The following is a 20,644-nucleotide window of genomic DNA, read 5'->3' on the forward strand; positions in this document are numbered from 1 at the left end:
CAAACGTGTAGCGTGGTAAAGTTACACGTTCCTGCAGATGCGAAACAGTCCTATTCGCTTCACGCGGCGCAGAAAAACCCGTCTTATTAAGAAGAAAGAAGAGAATACATAGCTATCCATGGAAAGCGCCGCTCTACCCTTGACCGTATTTTATGGGACACATTTTTTTTTTTAACCCTTTAAAAGCGGCAGTTAAAAATCACAAAACTCCCCTTCATTCAGAATGACGTCACATCTTTCTTTAATGAATTACTTTTTCTTCCGATTTACAGCAGGTGCAAAACTAAGAGGCACAGAGGAAAAGTTTTCCATTGAGAAATTAACTTTACAAAACATCTTGTCTTGTCAATGCTGAAATAAGGGGCTTTTGTGGAGTCGAGATATCTCGTTCTTGCCGCTTGAAGGGTTAATCGATGCTTCCGAATATATTTCCTTTCTAATTAATCAGATTCATTTGAAAAAAGAAAAGAAATTCAATAGCAAGTTGGCATCAAATACATTTGAAGAATTTCATTAATGAGAGAGAGAGACTTGGAATTTTCAAGCGGGGCGCACCCCTTCAGGAGCCGCCCCTGCAATGAAATTAATTATTTCATCAATTCTGGAATATAGTTCTTCATTGAGGTTCTTTTTTTCAGCATTTATATATGAATTCTGTAACTTGTAAGCCTTTTCCAGTGCCGTCTCAACGCATGGGCCCAACCGGGCACATAGGCGGGGATAGACTTGGAAGTCTGGGGGGGGGGGGCACGGTCATTATTGCTCGGGGGGGGGCAAGATGATGATGATGTCAATTCGTATATACATTTATACATTAGATCAGTGGACTCTACCTTTGACGCTGGGGGGGGGGGCAATGCCCCGCCACGGCCCCCCCCCGTATCTCCGCCCGGAGGCCATCGAGAGAATTAAATGGGGGATTCAGAAAAACGAGAAGTAGGTGAATTTTTCGAGAATTTCCCAGGTAGGGCCTTAGAAAAATCACCTGGCCCGCCCCCCCCCCCATGGCCCCCATATCCTGGAGCGGGCGCCCCAGGCTAGACTCTTTTCACGGGGCCCCTTCTGTAGTTAATTTATAGCGTGAAAAAGCAAAAAATGATTAGAACTGTTCCAGGCCCTGTCAGCCACTCCCCCCCCCCCTTTGTGAGGTCCCCATGATGCTCTTAACGACCCTAGCCTTTTCGTCGGTGGGACAAAAAAGCTCCGGTTCGGGGGTCATGCGTTGAAAGTCCCTCCTCTAGTACGTACTACCACACAGTCGAATCTCGTTTTAACGAATACGTACCGTTATAGCGAAAATCTCGTTTCAAAGAACGCCCAGATAAGTTTATATAAGAACAATGCAAATACCTGGAATTCCTTTATAACGAAATTTTCGCTATAACGAAGTTACTTCTCCGGTCTCATGGAGTTCGTTTTAACGTGATTCGACTGTATATATAATTTTTTTTAAATGCCCGCCTAAAAAAACAAACTGGATTTTCTTTCGATGGGGGAAATAAAAATGTGAATTGAGCTGCTGCCATCTAGCTTGAATACCACAAACTAAAAACGGTTCCGCAAGTCAAAAACCTGGTAAAATTTCCATTTTCGTGGGAAAATCGGTCGAAATTTTTCCCCACGTGGGGAAATCTCTCCGTGTTTGTGGGGAATTCTGAGAGTTCGTGAAAGAAAATAAATTTTCTTTTTTGAAAAAAAATGAATAAATATAGTGCCATTACATTTTGTATTTCTCCCCCCCCCCACCCGTAGATGACAACACACTTTTTTCAGAATGTGTGTGTGTGTGGGGGAGTATTTTTAGTAAAAAGGGAAATTTTCCTTAAAGAGAGGTATAACCATGGCCCCCACATCCTGGAGTAGGGCCCTATGCTGGGATCTTTTGCTGGGCCCCGACAGGACTTTCACTGGCCCTCTTATTGTGGATTTACAGCGTGAAAAAACAAAAAATAATGAAAATCGTCCAGGGCCGTCTTAAGAGTATCATGGGCCCCCGGGCCAATTGATTTTTCTTAGGCCCTACCAAATAAATTTTCCAAAATTTCAACCAGATCTCATTTTTGTGAGGCCCCTCTTCGCTTGAGGTCCCCGGGCCGTGCCGGGGTGGGCCCATGCCTTAAGATGGCACTGGCTGGAGCCTTGCCAGCTCACCCCTTGTGGGGACCATGGGTATAACGATCACTGGCACAAGTATATTTTATTAAAATACAGTGGAATATATTTGGAACCCTGTGTAAATTCACACAGTGTTGGAAAATGTCTCGTCGTGGCTCCCTTTTTTTGTGTGCTCTATATCTCGAAGCCGGCCCCTTCCTTTTCCCAATGATCCTCCCCCCATGTCCACCACAAAGGGTGGGATGGCAAAAGCTTCAGCCCTGGGGCATGGGACGACTTTCGTTATTTTTTGTTTTTCACGCTATAAATCCATCATGAAGGGGCCAGTCAGGGGGGGGGGGGAGGGTGCAAATGATCCCATTCTAGGGCCCTACTCCAGGATGTGGTGGTCATGTCCTCCCCCATCTTCGGGATTTTCCTTTCATGTAAAAAAAAATTCTGATTCCCCCCCCCCCCATGATGCTTTTTAAGAAGACCCTGAATGCAAAGCACCGTGAAGGAGGGGGGGGGGGTAATTTACGCCTCTGCCTTCCCGTCCATAGGCGGGGGGCACGGTCATTATTGCTGGGGGGGGCAAGATGATGATGATGTCAATTCGTATGTACATTTAGACATTAGATCAGTCGACTCCACCTTTGACGCTGGGGGGGGGGGGGCAATGCCCCACCATGCCGCCCCCCCGTATCTCCACCCATGCTCCCGTCTATGTTAATATAACACGATGGCCCCCACATAGGGGAGGCTGACAGGGCTCTAGTCCTGGGGCCCGGGATGGCTATCATCATTTTTTTGCTTTTTAACGCTATAAATTAACTGCAGAAGGGGCCCGTGAAAAGATCCCAGCCTAGGGACCCCGTTACAGGATGTGGGGGCCATGTATAACACTACTTTTTCACTGAATGGGAGGGAAGGGTGATTGATTGGCCGCCTTCGCCTTCGTCTCATCCTATATGGTGCAGACCCCTCGTGATTTTAAAAGGGAAAAATATACAAAAATGCACAAACGAATACATACGTTAGACATCTCGACCCTGGCCGTAGGAGGGGGGGGGGCCTCCACGCATTTCCGAGGACCACTCCCACTCGCAAGTCATGTCAAGGTCCTATTCAGGGCCCCCACATCCTGGAGCAGGGCCCCTAGGCTGGGATCTTTTGCGGGCCCCCGACCAGACTTTCACGGGGCCCCTTTATGATGAATTTACAGCGTGAAAAAGCAAAAAATTGTGAAAATTGTCCTGGGTCCCAGGGCTGGAGCCTTGTCAGCCCACCCCTTGTGGGGGGCCATGGTCCTATTGCGTTGAGATAAAAACCCTATAGCCCTCTACTCACATGCCAAGCTGGATAATACTTTTGAAGATTTTTCTAGTGATAAGTAATACGGCATTTTAAGGACGTGTTTCCGTGGTGTAGTGGTTATCACGTGCGCTTCACACGCGCAAGGTCCCCGGTTCGATCCCGGGCGGAAACAAGTGAAACTTTTTTTTTCCCCCCCCCCTTTAATTTTTTTTAAGTGTTCATTATTAAAAAAATTATATAGTGTAGGGGCCAGAGGGGCTCTCAACCTTTTTTTGACTCGAGGAGCCCTTTTTGGTATATAATTTTTATGGCGGAACCCCGTAGGCTTCTTTTTTTTTTTTTAATTTATCCTGTCCAATTTACTTACTTATTTTATTTTCCTTGTGAGTCGCCGCGGAGCCCCTGGGCATGGCCTCCACAAGGGGTGGGCTCTGACAAGGCTCCAGCCCTGGGGCCCGGGAGGATTTTAATAATCTTTTTTGTTTTTTCACGCTATAAATTCATCATAAAGGGGGCTCCCCCGTGAAAGTCTGGTCTGGTGGCCCGTAAAAGATCCCAGCCTAGGGGCCCTGCTTCAGGAAGTGCACACGGAGCACCGGTTGAGAACCGCTGGTGTAGACTGTCTCCCTAATCCGTCACATATCAGACCAGAGTGTGCCGGATTTCTTGAGGTTAGTTGAAAAAGAGCTCGTTTTAATAACACTACTATAGCAGAAGCCGCTTATTAGAATCACGGATTACCATTCGGGTATATCATGACTTTTGCAAAGTACGGGATAGTGGTGAGTGGTGATTCTACAGGGGGAGGGGGGGGGGCTAGCGGGATATAAGTCTAGGGGGTGAAATTCAGAGGGGCGACGGCAAATTTGAGAAACGAGTGGCCGAAAAAAATTAGTGCAAAGGGGGAAAAGGGCGGGGAAATTTGTATAACCCGCAATAAATCCCTCTCTGCCCGGTAGGGCCGTCTTAGGAGTATCATGGGCCCCCCAGGCCAAGTGGTTTTTCGGAGTCCCTACCAAGTAAATCCTAGAAAATTTCAACCGGATCTCATTTTTTTGAGGCCCCCCTCTTCTCTTAAGGTCCCCCGCGTCGTGCCCGAGTGGGCCCCCATGTGTTAAGACGGCACTGCTTGCCAGACAGCGAATGACCAAAAGAGTGACGTGGAGAGTTTGCAATCACGCGAGTGAGCAAACCAATTACTTAGAGCGTGAGGAAGCATTTGAGTGATCAAAAGAGTGTCCCACAAAGCGTGGGGACCAGGTCAGCGAGTGACCTGGAGCGTGTGCAAGTATGTGAGTGGCAAGGCCATAGCGGGATGGGGGAGGGGAACTTTTTGGTCTGGTCCCACACCCCCGAAATGTGAGAAAATGACCGAAAGAAAGGGAAGAAATGGCTATCTATTGTTTTATCACTTTGATCCCCCGAAATGAAAGTAGTCCCCCTCCCCCGAACGAAATTTCTGACTACGGGCCTAGTGAGTGGCCACCAAAACAGTGCGCAAGCATGTAAGTTACCAAAGCGGTGTGGACGCATGTAAGTGACTAAAAGAGTGACTTTATAGACTCTGTGTACTTGCAGTGGGGGTGGGGGGTAACCGGATTATAGCACAGGGTGGCGAGTTCGGGGAAAGAGGTAGTCAAGCAAATTGGACTACAATGGGAGAAGGGGGTGGCAATATTCGGGTGGCCGACAGGCGATAAAAGATAAAACTAAATCAAGGGGCGGTCCTAGAAATTCTGCCGCCTGAGGCGGATAATATTTTGCCTCCCTTAAGATAGGACTATCGGGAATTATGAGATGCATCGGTTGCGTGTAGTTACAGAGACATATCTTACACGAGGGACGGACTTTATTTCACACAACATACTATATACATGACGAAAAACGAACTGCGCAATAACTAGAATAATCACCTGATGGCGCTTTGAGCGCGTACATCAATCCTCGCTCTGAGGAAGTGGCTTTCTTTTCCCACACGTCGGCGGCGACGCCACAGGACTATTTGAAAAAAGAGTTCATTTCCCTCCCTCACCTCTATTGCCTTGATACAGTGGTTCCCAAAATGTTTGCCACGACCTTCTTCGGGGGTAACGTTGACAATTTAAGATGTCACGAGAGAATTTCCTAAATAAAAACGTCCTGATAAGAGTAAATATATGAAATGAAAATATAATACCTTGTCTTTGAGGGGGGGGGGGCGGTCGCAAAGTGGGCGCACCTGTTTAAATTTTTTCCTGTGTGTTTTTGAAAAAAATATCTGCCCTTCAAAGGGTTACCTCAGCTATTTAGCACATATACCGTATTTTATCGTGTATAAGGAACCCTCGTGTATGGAAGCCCCCCCCCCCCATTAACAGAATTAACAGAAATTGATTGTAATTACCCCGCGTACATACGTCTCTGATCCCACCCAAATGGGGCGCGGTAGCCCAGGTCGATAGGTAATAAATTGTAGGTCCCGGTCTAATTAGCCCTCGTGTGCAGAAAATGACCGTGGTGCGACAAAAATGATCAGTGACCCACCAATATGTGTTAGGGGGGCTGAGCTGACGAATTTTGCTGACGGGGGGGGGGGTGGGGGGGGGTTAGAGTTTTGTTGACTTTTGCTGACGGGGGTCAAAAATGGCTGAAAATTCGCTGACGTAATACTTGAAAGGCCCCTAAAGCCGGGTTTTCCTAGAAATAGGTTTGTTGCGCAGCGTGAACCGAATTAGACCATTTCGCGCCGGCAGAAACGTGTTACATAATTACGCTACGCGTTTGTGTTTTCCTAGTGTGGCGCATCAGATCAGGGCGGCTATATTATACTTAATATATAGCCTTGGCATCAGCTAGTCTGTCGTCCGCATGCTCCGGTTTGAAGAGAAGGGGAAAAAAACACAAGAGAGCATCGGAAAAACCGCGGCGCACGACGCATTTGACTCCTCCAGAAGCAGTCGGCCAATCACGCCCGACGTAAAGCGCTGTCGTGAGGTGTATTGCGCTCTGTAGGGAAACAGCCATGCTGCTCTGACACCCAAGACCACTCTCTCCCTCTCGTGGGCGGGGCTCGAAGACGAAGACAGCCGAAGATGGGAGACTTTGGGTACCCCGCCCCCCTCCTCTCATCCCGCTTGATGGGGACAGAGGCGAACTATCACTCCCGTCACTCTTGGAGGTATGTTGCATACTTTGGAGCCCAACTACTACTACACCAATCCGGCCATATCGTTATACAGTCGAATCCCGTTTTAACGAATACCGTTATAGCGAAAATCTCTTTTTATATAACGAACACTTTTCTAATCCCCCCAAATAAGTTTACATAGGAACAATGTAGGTAACCTGGAATTCCTTTATAACGAAATTTCGTTTTAACGAAGTGATTCCTCCGGTCTCTTGGCGTTCGTTATAACGGGATTCGACTGTAGTACAATTTACTGCCATTAATAAGATGGGTTGGAAATGAAAGCGTTGTCTATCGGTGGTCGCCTCAAGTTCGTCAGGGGAAAATATCTCACCTATATCCCCCCCCCCCGGGTTTGAACCCGGAACCACGACAGCAATCTTAACGGTGTAGACGAGTATCTTACCACCACGCCACTCGGGCTAGATGGAGGGTAGCTTATGGCTATCTCCCCAAGACCATCAAAAATTAATATTGTCAAATATTTTAGTAAAAAATTAAAATACAGAAAGCAAATACTTTTATATACTGTGTGTTATCTTTATCCATTCCTGTTAATTTTACATTTTTTTTGAAGGTTAGTAGCTCAAAATTTATCTTTGAGATATTCCTTGTGCTCCCCAAACACAATACGCCCCCCTCCCCCATATCCTATTGCATACGCCAGCTGTTCTCAACCGGTGCTCCGCGGAGCCCCGGGGCTCCGTGTGTACTTCTTCTTAGGGACTCCGCGGTGACTTAAGGAAAATAAAATAAATAAGTAAATTTGATGGATATATATATATAAAATGAAAAAAAGAGGCCTACAGGGTTCCACCATAAAAATTATATACAAAAAGGGCTCCTCGAGTCAAACAGGGCTCCGATATAAAAGTTATGTACTGAAAGGGCTCCGCGAGTCAAAAAAGGTTGAGAACCGCTGATCTATATACTATCGAAAAAGGTTGAGAACCACTGATCTATATATTATCGAACTATCGAAAAAGGTTGAGAACCGCTGATCTATGTATATACTATCGAAAAAAGGTTGAGAACCGCTGATCTATATATTATCGAATTATCGAAAAAGGTTGAGAACCTATGATCTATATACTATCAAAAAAAGGTTGAGAACCGCTGATCCATATACTATCAAAAAAAGGTTGAGAACCGCTGATCTATATACTATCTGAGTTGTTCGTGAAACGCGGATGTGTATCCCTTTTGAAGCACACGTTACAAAACATCTTAAAGCTTCCATAGAGTAACATGGCTAGAGAATCCATTCAAATGTCATTTCCGTACAAGCAGAATTTGACAAAATTACGTTACAAAACAAATCACAGTATGATACATGGTAATTAGCTCAGCTGAATAAAGGCATTCTTTCGTTTTGACATATTTTTTAATAAAAATTTCTTATTTGTAAGTTTTTATTTTGGAGAATCTCTCATGACCACCGCCCCCTCACCTCAGTTCATTGACACGACCCACCGTTTGCGCACCACTGTGATTCGCTCTCACTGTAGTTGAGTAACAATGTGTTTCAACAAATGAATTACTTTCTCGCTCATTATTGAGAAACGGAATCTCTTAAAAGTACATTTTGGAGGTGTTGAAACGTCTGTTGAAAATCATTCGTGTTGGAGATTCCATTCCGGTAAGACGTGTTTGCGTCTAACCTCGAAGGAAGGCCTCTGTATGAGGCTTAATCTAGATTCAGGTAAGAATCACAGTTTTTAGGGTTTCGGTCGTGGGCATTGACACGGTTAGGTAGCTCTGGGAAGGGTTCCCAATGTCTTCGTTTGATGTTTTTGTGGTTCGTTGTTCTTTCTCCCCTGTTAGTTTGGCTTAGCTCTGCGGACCAGAGAGGTACCGAGCATCGTGACCCCCGGCAGTTTGAGTGAGCGAACCCTTTGCGTTCGTCCTCTCTGCATTTGGAGGTCAGTTGCTCAGCCACTTACACTCAACATCGTCGTGGCAATGGTATCACTGGCTCGTTGTTTCGAGTCACTGTGCCAATGGTACCGGGTTTTGAGGTGGTGGGCTAAGGGTTCGCGGAGCTGAGCAGAAACCGTTTCATTCAAGACTACTACAGTCAAACGTGGGTATGTACACTAAACCACTGTGGTGGTGGCCAAATGCGAGAACCCGGGTTTGAACTCTACCGTCACCACAGTGGTGGTGAAGTTGGTTTGCTGTGGTTCCCGTAAAATTTTCATCGGGATGGATAGGATTGGCCACATGAGTTATCAATGCACCGTCACTCGACTGCTTCGACAAGAGGACACTAGTACCGTTTGAATTGTCTGAGCGGCGGAATGGGGTGCTCCACCCCTCTGTCATGTAATCCTTGATCGATCAAACTTTTGATTGCTCCTGTGATATGATTTTACACAACTTTCTATAATTTATTATTGGTGCCCGTTGCACTTTGACTTTGACTTGATTTATTTGATTCTTCGATTTACATAATGTTCATTACGATGCACTACATTTAATCTTTGGCATATCAATAAATTCTGGTTTTACCTGAGATACCCGGTTTCCCCCTCTCCCTTTCTGGTTTTACCTGAGATACCCGGTTTCCCCCTCTCCCCGGGGGGCGGGGGGGGCGAAGTGCTTACGTTGATTTTTGCGTCAGTCTGGGTGTCTCGCTGTTTCTCCAGTTATAACCGAAGTGACTCCACGCTGAACCAAGGAAAGCCGCCCATTAAGTAAAGCCACCCATTTGCTTAGCTTAAGAGATTTAGAAAGTATTAATTTGTTAACTAGTGTGAATTAATGAAATGATTAAGTACAGTAAAACCTCTCTTTTGCGGTCACTGGTGGGACGAAAATAAAATTCATCCGTAAAAAATGGGTGACCGTTTATCAAGTTATTTCAATGTTATACTTTTATTACACCAAGGGAAAATATTATTTGGCCGTAAAAGAGGGGTGACTCCTTCAGTGGAGTGTCCCCGTTAAGAGGGGTTTTACCGTACTACTTAACCGCACATGCATCTCGTAAACATTTCTCTGGGAAATTTCTAAGGAATTTGCGCATGCAGAACGTGTTGTGTGCATATGCGTGACTCCCAACGTACAGTCAAACTCGGTTATAACGACTTCGGTTGTAACGACACCTGGGCTGTAATTATTGACTGTTCGTACTGAACTTTACTAACAAAGTCCCTGGACGGATCCCTTGGGAATACGTGAGGATCACAAATTTAATTTAATAATTTAATTCGTCGTTGTATCCGAGGTGGTTGCATTTTATGCCCGAATCGGGATTCGAACCCAGACCTGCACAGTGAGAGGCTAGCTTCCTAACGGCTCGACTGCCAGGTGGCAAGCGTCACTTTTGTTCCCATGCTGATGACGTTTTCTCATGAAATTGCTGAGATTAGAGCTGATTACATCCAGGGAATGTCCGTCTGTTTTTTATACCTAACGTTGGGGAAAAAGATTTATTGCATGTAAATCGTAACAATCGTAAAATTTGTCAAATAGGCGTTTGTTATATCAAGGTCAGATTTCAGAATTCGTCAAATATGAGCTAATTATAGGTGTTATTTCGAAGATGTTCGGAAAAATTCGCTAAATCAGAGTTCATTATACCTGATTCCGATAGTCATCTGGATAATAAAATGTTATCACGGAAATGGGACCGATTTATCCCACTTACCAATACGAAATGTCGATTATGCATAATAACCGACAAATATGATGAATTTAGTATCGATTGATCATGTCATGGACGACGCTTGGGTATTATGCATAATCGACGGTAAAAGTGATAAATTTAGGGAAGTGTATCAAACTTACAAAAATGGTAGGTGATTACGCAAAATAAATGGATTTATCATATTTACCGTAACATTATCACCCTAATTATTATAAAGAACACTAATTAACAGGAAAAAAAAACGAGTCGCTATAACCGCGGGGTCGTTGTATTTTCATTGACAATAATGTGTGATGAATATATTTATGTGATTATAATTAATTATAGTCATATTAAGTCATAATTATCATGATATAATTTATAAGTCATGTAAATAATCTTAATTATTGATTTCAAAACTTCGGTCAAAATACGGAATGTCAACTACCAAAGCCCGAAATGCAGCCAATTCGCGAATTGGACGAGAGTTTTGGCCAAAGTTCGATGTGCTGATGAAAAAGGGTCCGGTGGGCGCCAAATCTATATTTTTTTCCCGCCAACGTGTGATACGTGGCGATATATAGTAGCTGTATTGGATTAGCTCCATGTGACGAGATAGAAAAAAGAAATTTTAGAGAAAAAAATTATTTATATATATTTATTATATAGACACATAGTTTTCTATCAAATTTTGACAGCAGTAACCTGTCAGCGGTCATATCTGACTGTAAAATTTTGAAAAAAAAAAAAAAAGATTACCGCATTGTGACTGTGATATGATGGATTGCTATTAGCGAACGTGGACGTGATTATCACGAAGAAATATGCTAAATAGTGATGACCCCGAATCACCTTATCTTTTCGGACTTTGGCCAGGGATCTCTAGCCATTTCGCGCGAACTGGTCGGGTTCAGGCTTTGTCAGTAACATATATATACAAGGTTGTGCACCCCCTACAATAGCATGTTCGTTAGTCAAATCCGTATTTGCAGTAAAACCCCTCATAACGGACAGCCCTCTTTTACGACCAAATAATAATTCCCCCTTGTATAATAAAACTATGCGTTTTAAACCGCTGATTCATCGCCTTTCTTTTACGGACAAATTTTTTTGTCCCATCGGCGTCCTCGAAAGGGAGGTTTCAGCGTATTAGCCAAGGTAGGAAAAATGTCGGAAAGAAATCTTCGTTAGTCGAAAAATTCCTAAGTCGAAGCGTTCGTTAGCCGAGGTATTACTAAACATACCAATTTCGTATCAACGGACTTTTGATAACAAAATCTGGAACCAAACCTTAACGAGAAAGCATCGATCATTGGCTCCAAATGCTCACAATAAAAACCAAAAAGAATCATGAGTACCATCAACTCATCAAACGTTGAACCGAGCCACAATCACCATCATCATTAAAGTATCGATAACACACACACGATATCACTCTTTCATCCAGTACATTAACGAAAAACATCGAAAACTAATCATTATGACCGCTAATCCGATTCATCTTGCTATTTAACCACTAACGCTGCTAATTACCAAATTTTTACGGAGAGAATTACGCATTTATTTTGCGGAGAGGACCTGTACATATTAACCATAACCACATTCTCTCCAAAGTGGAGTAAAACCGAAACTTATCAACACTGCTAAGCCGAAAGTTAATCACGTGAGAGATTGGCAATCAGCGCATCATTGATTTTTATTGAGCGAAAATATTGAAGTAATATTGTGAAAAATTATGCAAATCAGTCATTATCGAAGAATATCTTATATCCTCGATTCATGAGAAAATTCACCGACAGCAATTCATCTCGCCACGCAATTCACCAATATGAAAATTTCACGGACAAACAGTTCGTCACGAGTGAGTGAGTGATTGAGCGAGCGAGTGAATGTGTGATTGAGCGATTGAGCAAGTAAGTGAATATGTGAGCCAGTGAATGAATGTGTGAGCGACTGATTGAGCAAGTGAGTGAATACGTGAGCGAGTGAGGGACCGAATGAGTTGGTGAATCAGCCAGTGAACAAGCTAGTAAGTCACATAGAGTAGAGTAGGTCTTATTATTGATTTAAAAAGACTAATTTTGTTCTTTAATGAAAGTTTTGCCTGTGGAAATGTAATATGATTGAGCATTCCCATAATTCTATTAGATTTGTTTATTACATGATCAATGTGTGAAGAGAAAGAAAGATTTTTATTGAGAATGCAGGCCAAACATTTCATTTGTCTGACTGACAAATAAAATATTTGTCAGTCATTATCAATCAATAAAATATTTTGCTATAATATAGCTTAATGATTGTGTGCCAATTTGAAGTCGTCTGTCCGGTATTTTACGACGTCTAGTGAACCATAAAAATTTGCATTTGTCACTATTCAGTTGGATGGCAGATTGATCACACCAATATTCTATTTCATCCATGGTTTCACGTATAATTGTTGAAGTTAGCGTTCTGAGTTTTACTAACGTTAGTTTACCATACGCAACTAACAACTGTTAAAATTTTGAGGCAAACTTGATTATTTAACTAATATTATTGCTTATAGAGTATTATTTAATGTCATATTTGATTTTTTTTTACACGGCACAATAATTAAAATCCGGTTGCTAAATTTCAATTGAAGAATCGTAATAGTTTTATTTGATAGGTGGCGGATGGGGTTCTAGTTCATTGATGTGCGTGTTTCTTATATGTAATATAATACTGTACCGTGTGTGTATAATACTGTAGTTTTCAATATTTTCTAGAAGGAATAGTTTTCTGATGACATTTTATTTTTACTCATTTATTGGTTATGAACAATATATTGAAATGAAAGACAAAATGCTCTCCTATTCAGGAAAAAAAAAGAGTTGAAGATCGCATTTCACACATGTGACAATAAAATTTTTCCTTTTTACCGCGAGCATCTCGGTGTGCTCATCATGCCCTCCCCCGATTCATCTTGGAGTAACCTACCCTCCCCCAACACTGAGGTCTTTGGTGGGGGCCTCCTGTGTAATGAATTTATAGTGTAAAAAAAAAAATCAAAACAATGAGATTGATATGAAATCTAGCACATCTGTCCTCGATGGTTTAAGTGAGCAGCACTATGAACCCTACAAGGGTCTACCCTTGGTAGGTTTTTGCAGGGATTATGGTGCTCGCTTAAACCATTGAGGATAGATGTGCTTGATTTCATACTAAGGAGACCTTCATCGACAACTCAGATGAACACCCTATGATTAGCATTATAGCATAGTGATCATTCCAGCTAAAGCCATACTGTATGTTAGTTCTGGGACGGGTGCTTTTCGTCTGGGGGTGATGATTTTAATTAGAGCCCGGATTATATACAATTTTTTTTTAAGGATATTTTGGCCTTTTTTAGCATTAATGCATATAAATGCATAAAATCAAAGTATTTTCAGAATAAGTGCATATTTTTGAAGGTGTGTGTGTAGCTCGATGACTTTTTTTTTATAATTTTTCAAATAAACATTGCTCAGACTATTTTCATAACATTGTTATTTTTTCCGTGGGTGGGATTTGTATATAATACTATATTTTCCAAGTACCAACCGTTATACAAAATTTGAAAAAAAAAAACCAAATAAGTCATCCAATAAAATAATGGTTACATTCGCTTGAATGTAACCGTTACGTTTTTCAAGTTTTATAAAAGTACTTTTGTCAAACTTTTATAGTGTAGGCCCGGCCTAATACTATTCCTAGAGACATGCCAAAAGATCTAGCTAAAGCAAAGTAGCAGACAGGGGCGTCCGAAGTGTTTCAGACCTGTGAGTGCTCGAATCAAGTTTTAAGTAGGAAACTTTGATTTATGAATCAATTCTGGTTCGTGATTAAAAAATACTGTGGGGAGCATCCACAGCACCCTGCTGGCTCCGACGCCACTCACTGGTGGCAAATGCAGCAAAGGCATTTTGGAGGTTAGGGATCATTCAAGTATTATGTCAGCACCGATGGAGGGTCGGATTTTGCTAATTTTTGATGACGAGGGGAGGGGTTGGAATGATGCTTACGTCATCAATACCCCATGGGCGGAGATACGGGAGGGGGCGTGGGGGAGCATTGCCACCCCCCCCCCCAGCATCAAAAGTGGAGTCGACTAATCTAATGTATATGTGAACTGACATCATCATCATCGTGTCCCCCCCCAGCAATAATGGCCTTGCCCCCCCCCCCAGACTTCCAAGTCTATCTCCGCCTATGCAATACCCTTTATAAGAATATGAAATAATGGCTCCTTTACTGGGTGTGCCAAAAGCTAGAAAAACCCTTTCCCCCCTCCCCTAGTTTGGGGGCAACTGAACTACATTTTCCCTATTGGTAAGTCATCTCTATAGAGCCCCTTTAGTAATATCTAGATGTTCCGCGGATCTTTCAAGCTATCTGGAAATTTGTGGAGGGGGGGGGGCCGCTTAAGTGCTCTAGAAATATGTTGCGGGCCACATAAGTGCTATAGAACTGTACCGGGAATCACCCAAGTAATCTAAGAATGTGCCGCGGGTAACTTGAGTGATGTAGAACTGCACTGAGGGCCGCTTAAATGCTCGAAAACTGTCCACATGTCACTTCAGGAAACTCTAAATGTGCCACGAACCACTTAAGGGTTCTGGAACAGTGCAAAGGATCACTCATGTGATCTGAAAATGTGCCACGTGTCACTTAAATGCTCTGAAATTGGGGCACGGGTCACTTAAGCAATCTGTAAATGTGCCCCTCAGATTTACAATTAGTGTCCCCTTTTTTACAAAATTTGGTTTGAGGTGGAGAGTCACATTTGGCCCGCAGGTCATGGGTTGAGCGTATATGGATTAAGAGGGGTCGCAATGAATTAGTTTAAGAGAAATTTTGAGTTCTTAGCCTTCCAAATAACATTGAAGTTAACAGAAATTGATTGTAATAACGTATAAAAGTTAAAAGTATTTTCTTTAATCGTCTGGGGGGGGGGGGGATGGGGGCATACGGGGATCGTGCTGGATTCCCCCCCCCCCCCGTGTACGTCTGTGATCCCAATATGCGTTAGGGAGGAGGAGGGCAGAGCTGACGAAATTTTGCTGATGGGGGGGCAGAGTTTTGCTGACTTTTGCTGACGGGGGGGAAAGGGGTAAAAAGAATGGCTAAAAATCTGCTGACGTAATACTTGAATGGCCCCTTATTTTGGTCTTAAGCATAAAATAACCTTTCTTTTCTTTCTTCTACGATTTTCTTCAAGAAAAATATGACTCATTGGAGAACAGTATATACGATTTTTACAATAAATACCAAAGAACGCACCAACATAATGTCTTCCATGAAAAACAGAGAAACATTTTCAGCTGTAGCTAAACATTGCAGATAGGTAAATTTTCAGCTATATAAGAAGATTTAGACAAGAATACAAAGAAATTCTCGAAAATTTTTCTTTGAAAACCGGTTAAAAATTCGTTATTGGCGTACTTTGCTGAACTCGGTGCTCGGTATAAGTAGAGCCCGGAAGTTTAGACACTAAAAATGGTCGAAATAAGTAGGCAAAAGAGCACTAAAAATGCCTAAAACAGGCACTAAAAAAAAGCATTTATAATTTTTGAAAGGAAGAAAAAATAACCAAAACAAAGAAAAGGTATTAAGGGTCCAAAAGCTAGCTGAAAAATTGGTCGCACTTAATCCGTCTATTGCTTTAATTATAGTTTATAATAACTGCATTATTATCCAAGTTACATTGATTTCAAGTCCAAAGTAAAATGTTAGTAGACCCTCAGGATTAGGCCAATTCTATTACCACCATTACCAGACGCGGAGCCCGTAGAAAAAATTATCTGTGGGGCTCCCTTGAGTTGAGGATAATTCTCGTTTATTTGTTGTATTATTTGGAATAATCATTATCATTTCTATAGTTGAAGCATGGCTACTTTGTTCTATTTTTGTGAAATATTACCACGTATGCGAAACTCCTTCAAACGCGTTGCCCTGTGTAGCCGTATCTGTTGCGCACACCCCTGGGGGCGACTCTGGTCAACGTTTGACTTTGAAACCAAAAATTTCTTATTTTCCCCCTGCTTTTGTAACACGGGCTGCGTTTCTCTAAAACAAAATCATTCATGTCTGACACCATCCGGTTAGAGCGAAGTTAATGCGTGGCAACACCAATCTCTCAGATCACTTATTTGAGGTTAAGTGAGGGCTGGAGTGGGGGAGAGGCTTTCTGATGATAATTAATACTGAGTTGGAAAATTTTAAAAACAGCAATTCTTTTGAAGTTCTGAATGCTCAAAATACCCAAGTTTTATAGATTATATGGCTTCCGAAATTAACTTAAAATAGGCATTTATGGCACGAAAATTTTAAAAAAAAGGCATTTTTACCAAAGAAGTTTGATAATAGGTAAAAAGGCATTTATGGCATTTTGCCTGAACTTACGGGCTCTAGTTATAAGCATTACGAAATAACACAGTTAAGTGATACGAAATTCACGGGATATGGAAAAACTTCGCTATATGTGAAAATTCGTAATAATCGTGTTCGTTATAACCGAGTCCAACTGTACAAGGCGACATCAAAATAATGATCGAATATATACGTGTGTGTATGTTTGTTTCCTTCATTTATTACGAAATGATTTCTTTCATCGATTCCGAGATCATTCTTTTCGTTTATTTGAAATTAACGCCAAAATTATTTAATTTTTTCACTGTTATTTTAGTTTTTAAATTTAGTTTTTAGTCACTTATTTTTTTATTTAACAGTTAATAATTAAATCATAAGTTAATAATTGATAATAATGAATTGATAATAATAATCACAGTTAATAATTGAATCATAAAAAATATTTTTTTTACTGATTCTTAAATTGTTAAATTGTTTCTTTCTCTTTTAGTTCTTTTCCTAAATAATGTGCATATTTATAATTTTTCTCTTATAAATTTTGTGTTATAAAACAATTAAAAAAATTTTTTTTAATTGTTCTCTTATAAATTTGAAATTGTTACATTAATTCAGAAGTTATTTCTTTTGTTTATTTGAAATTTCCTCTTAAATTAATTTCTTAATATAATTCTAATTTGACTCTAAAGTATTATTTCAATTTGATATTAATTACTAATTATCTAATTTTTTATTTTATTAATTCCTAATTATTATTAATCCTATTTAGCTCTTTTATTCATTCTCAAATCATTCCTTTCACTAATTCATAAATTATTCCTTTCATTAATTCATAAATTATTCCTTTCATTAATTCATAAATTATTCCTTTCATTAATTCATAAATTATTCCTTTCATTAATTCATAAATTATTCCTTTCATTAATTCATAAATTATTCCTTTCATTAATTCATAAATTATTCCTTTCATTAATTCATAAATTATTCCTTTCGTTAATTACAAATGATTTTTTTCATTAATTTTAAAATTACTTCCTTCATTAATTTTAAAATTACTTCCTTCATTAATTTTAAAATTACTTCCTTCATTAATTTTAAAATTACTTCCTTCATTAATTTTAAAATTACTTCCTTCATTAATTTTAAAATTACTTCCTTCATTAATTAAAAAAAAAATTACTTCCTTCATTAATTTAAAAAAAAATTACTTCCTTCATTAATTTAAAAAAAAAATTACTTCCTTCATTAATTTAAAAAAAAAATTACTTCCTTCATTAATTTCAAAATTACTTCAAAATTAATTCTGTAAATAAGTATATCTTTTCCAACGTCGTCCCCCCACCCCAAGAAAATAAAAATAAATAGAATCATAGGTACAGTCGACATCCCACTTATAACGTTTTTCAAGAAACCGTAACTAAAAAACGTTACAAGCGGGAAATGTCTATATAAGAATTATAAGACATAGTTTCACACAGGCTATAGCTTACTTATGTAGGTCTTAATTTATTATTAAACATTATATCGTACATATAGAGATTTAATAAGAAACAATTATACTTGTTTTTCCATTAAATATTTAATGATATTATACAGGGTTCCCTGTAAATGCTAATGCGGCCTTTATCTCATGAACCGTCCGTCGTATGGGGGTATAAAAAATGCTCAAAAGAGAAGTTCGAAAATTGCCCTTTACCAGGTTTGAGAGTGAAAAAACAGTGCGTAACAAAATAAAAAAATCTTAATTTTTACACGCGTAATTTTTACCCTGTCCTCTAATTTCCAATTAGAAAGTGATTTCCTTGTCTCTCCTGAGGCTAACAACAAAAATTCCAAGTTTCTAAATGCAATATTTTCTAAGATATTTATTTGAATTGAAAAAAGTTAAAACAGCAAAAACTAACGGACAACGCTCCTTTCCCCTCATTTATGCTGTCCTTATTCGAATATTTCAGTGAATATCCACTTGGAAACTTGGATTTTTTAATGTTGATCTCAGGAGAGACAGGGCAACAACTTTCTAATTGGAAGTTAGAGGACTTCCAGTAAGGAAAGAAATTCTTTCAGTAAAGAAAAGCTTCCACTGGAAGGTTCAGGTCGATAGAGAGCCTAAAATTACAAGATTGTGGAATTGTTAACGGACGGCGGACAATTTTGGGGATTGACGGCTCTGCCCCTGAGCCCTGTCAGCCAACAACTCTGAAGCAGGGCCGTCTCAAAAGCATTATGGGTCACAAGTGAAGTGATTTGTTGAGGCCCCTACTCGGTTAAAAATGCGCCTGCCTATCGATTTTTATTCTTAATCTCGAAACTTTCAACCAGACCAAATTTTGCGAGGCCCTTCTGCTTTCGAGCCCCTCTCCCCCCTCCCTTCCAGTCGTTCTCTCGTGTGCCCATGTGTTAAGATGACACTGCTCTGGGGCCTTAGGTATTGGTCTTATATTTTTGCCAATATCTAAAACCCTAAAGTTTCTTGAAAATCAATAATATAAGGAGTCAAAGCTAAAAGTCTGGGATCCTGTGAAAAATGAAGCCCCCCCCCCCCATTCAAGAATGATGGAGAGGGGTTCACTGATTTACTGTGATAAGCCTATGTGTGCCTGTTAGTAAATCGACATATTTTTCATCAATAGATCGACAGAACTTCGATCTTCATTCAAGTGCACTCTAAAGTTCTAACTTTTAAAAGCAGTTGTAGTTTTAAAAAGTTCAGTTTCTGACAGCCTTTAACATTTTGCGGCCCGGTGCGATCGCATCCTTCGCAACTGCCTAAGTCCGACCCTGGGGGCCATGACTGTATACGTCTACAGTTAACGATAGCAATGATAGTCCTGTGGACAAACAGTTTGATCCTACCTCTATAAAACAGTACGAGAAAGTAAAATAACAGAGTGGACTTACTTCGTGGAAGCACAGGAAACCTCATATCTGACCATATCTTTCCGAGGGGGGGAATGATCAACGTGAACCGACCACGAACGATATTTCAAAGACAACTGACAATTTTCTCCTCCATCTCATCTACACACACACACAGACACTTAAAAATAAAAAAAAATAAAAAAACCTGGGACCACCACCACACACCACACCCCCTCGATCTCAGGGGGGTTCCGAAAATTAACACCTTAATCTCAAAGGAGTGTTGAAAAACATATGTGTATAAGGTACTTCACATGTTCAAGAAAAACAGAGAGAGGAGAGGGTAAATAGAATGGGGAGAAAAAAAGATGACCAATAAGAGTGAGAGTGGGTGAAATTGGAATATTTTTCCAAAAAAATAAATAAAATAGAAATAGGGGGGGGGGGCGGCTTTCACAAGCCAAGTAGAGAAGTCTCTTGTCATCTGGATTACAATTACTTCTGCTGCAACTGCAGGAAAAAAAAAAGGGGGGGAAACAACGCGAAATTACACAAAAGGTAAAAGTAAAGATAAAAAAAATTTAAATCCTCTAATAAGGCGTATAAATGTATTTTATTCTTATTTTACATGAGAACACAATAAAAAAAAAGTTAATTAAAAAAAAATACATTTCTCTCTAAGAAATGTATCAAGTTCTCAGTTTTCTCATCTTCACGGCACTTGACTGTTGTAAAGAATACAAAAATATAAAATAAGAATTTGAATAAATTCAAAAAAAGAAACGACGAACTGAAAATTATATCCCTCCAATTTTTTCTTCTTCTTCTCACGAAATAAGCAATTCAAATCAAGCGACGAAGTTATTGTTTATTTGGTGCGCTGATTATGTTAAAGCCACTTTTTGCTCGGGCCTGAAGAAGCCAATTATTCAGATTAGGTGTCGCAATTGAAAATTGCTTTTCTCAGTTTTATCCCCCACTCCATCTCTCCCTTCTCTCTCTCTCTCTCTCTCTTATTTGTTAAGTTAAAATAAAATAATTTTAAATTTTCTTTTTTCCCTTTTGTTTCGTGTGTTTTCGCGCTTCACAAAACGATGTTCATCTTGATGTTCAACGAATTTTAACATTTTTTTTTTTTTTTTTTATCATCCTTTACATGAAGATTAAGTTTGGATCCCTATCTAGATGATGATAGAGGGGGGAGAAAA

At 40.3% G+C, this 20,644-nt stretch overlaps 1 protein-coding gene and 1 non-coding gene across 2 annotated transcripts in view; one reads left to right on the forward strand and one right to left on the reverse strand.

Moving 5' to 3' along the window:
- LOC149081296 (neural cell adhesion molecule 2-like) overlaps positions 1-19,546 on the reverse strand; it is a 40,585-nt gene extending 21,039 nt beyond the window's left edge. Inside the window, exon 1 of the mRNA XM_089238314.1 lies at positions 19,476-19,546. Coding sequence (XP_089094440.1) covers positions 19,476-19,500 — 25 coding nt within the window. The 5' untranslated portion in view covers positions 19,501-19,546. The remainder of the gene's footprint in view (positions 1-19,475) is intronic.
- On the forward strand, positions 3,511-3,583 carry TRNAV-CAC (transfer RNA valine (anticodon CAC)). Its single transcript has one exon. It is a non-coding gene; the product is annotated as a tRNA-Val (tRNA).
- Positions 19,547-20,644: the final 1,098 nt, after the last annotated feature.

The sequence above is a fragment of the Pholcus phalangioides genome, unplaced genomic scaffold, assembly GCF_987345545.1.
Source record: "Pholcus phalangioides strain wild (caught in Gottingen) unplaced genomic scaffold, Ppha-v1.0 ptg000010l_1, whole genome shotgun sequence".
Taxonomy (NCBI): Eukaryota; Metazoa; Arthropoda; class Arachnida; order Araneae; family Pholcidae; genus Pholcus; species Pholcus phalangioides.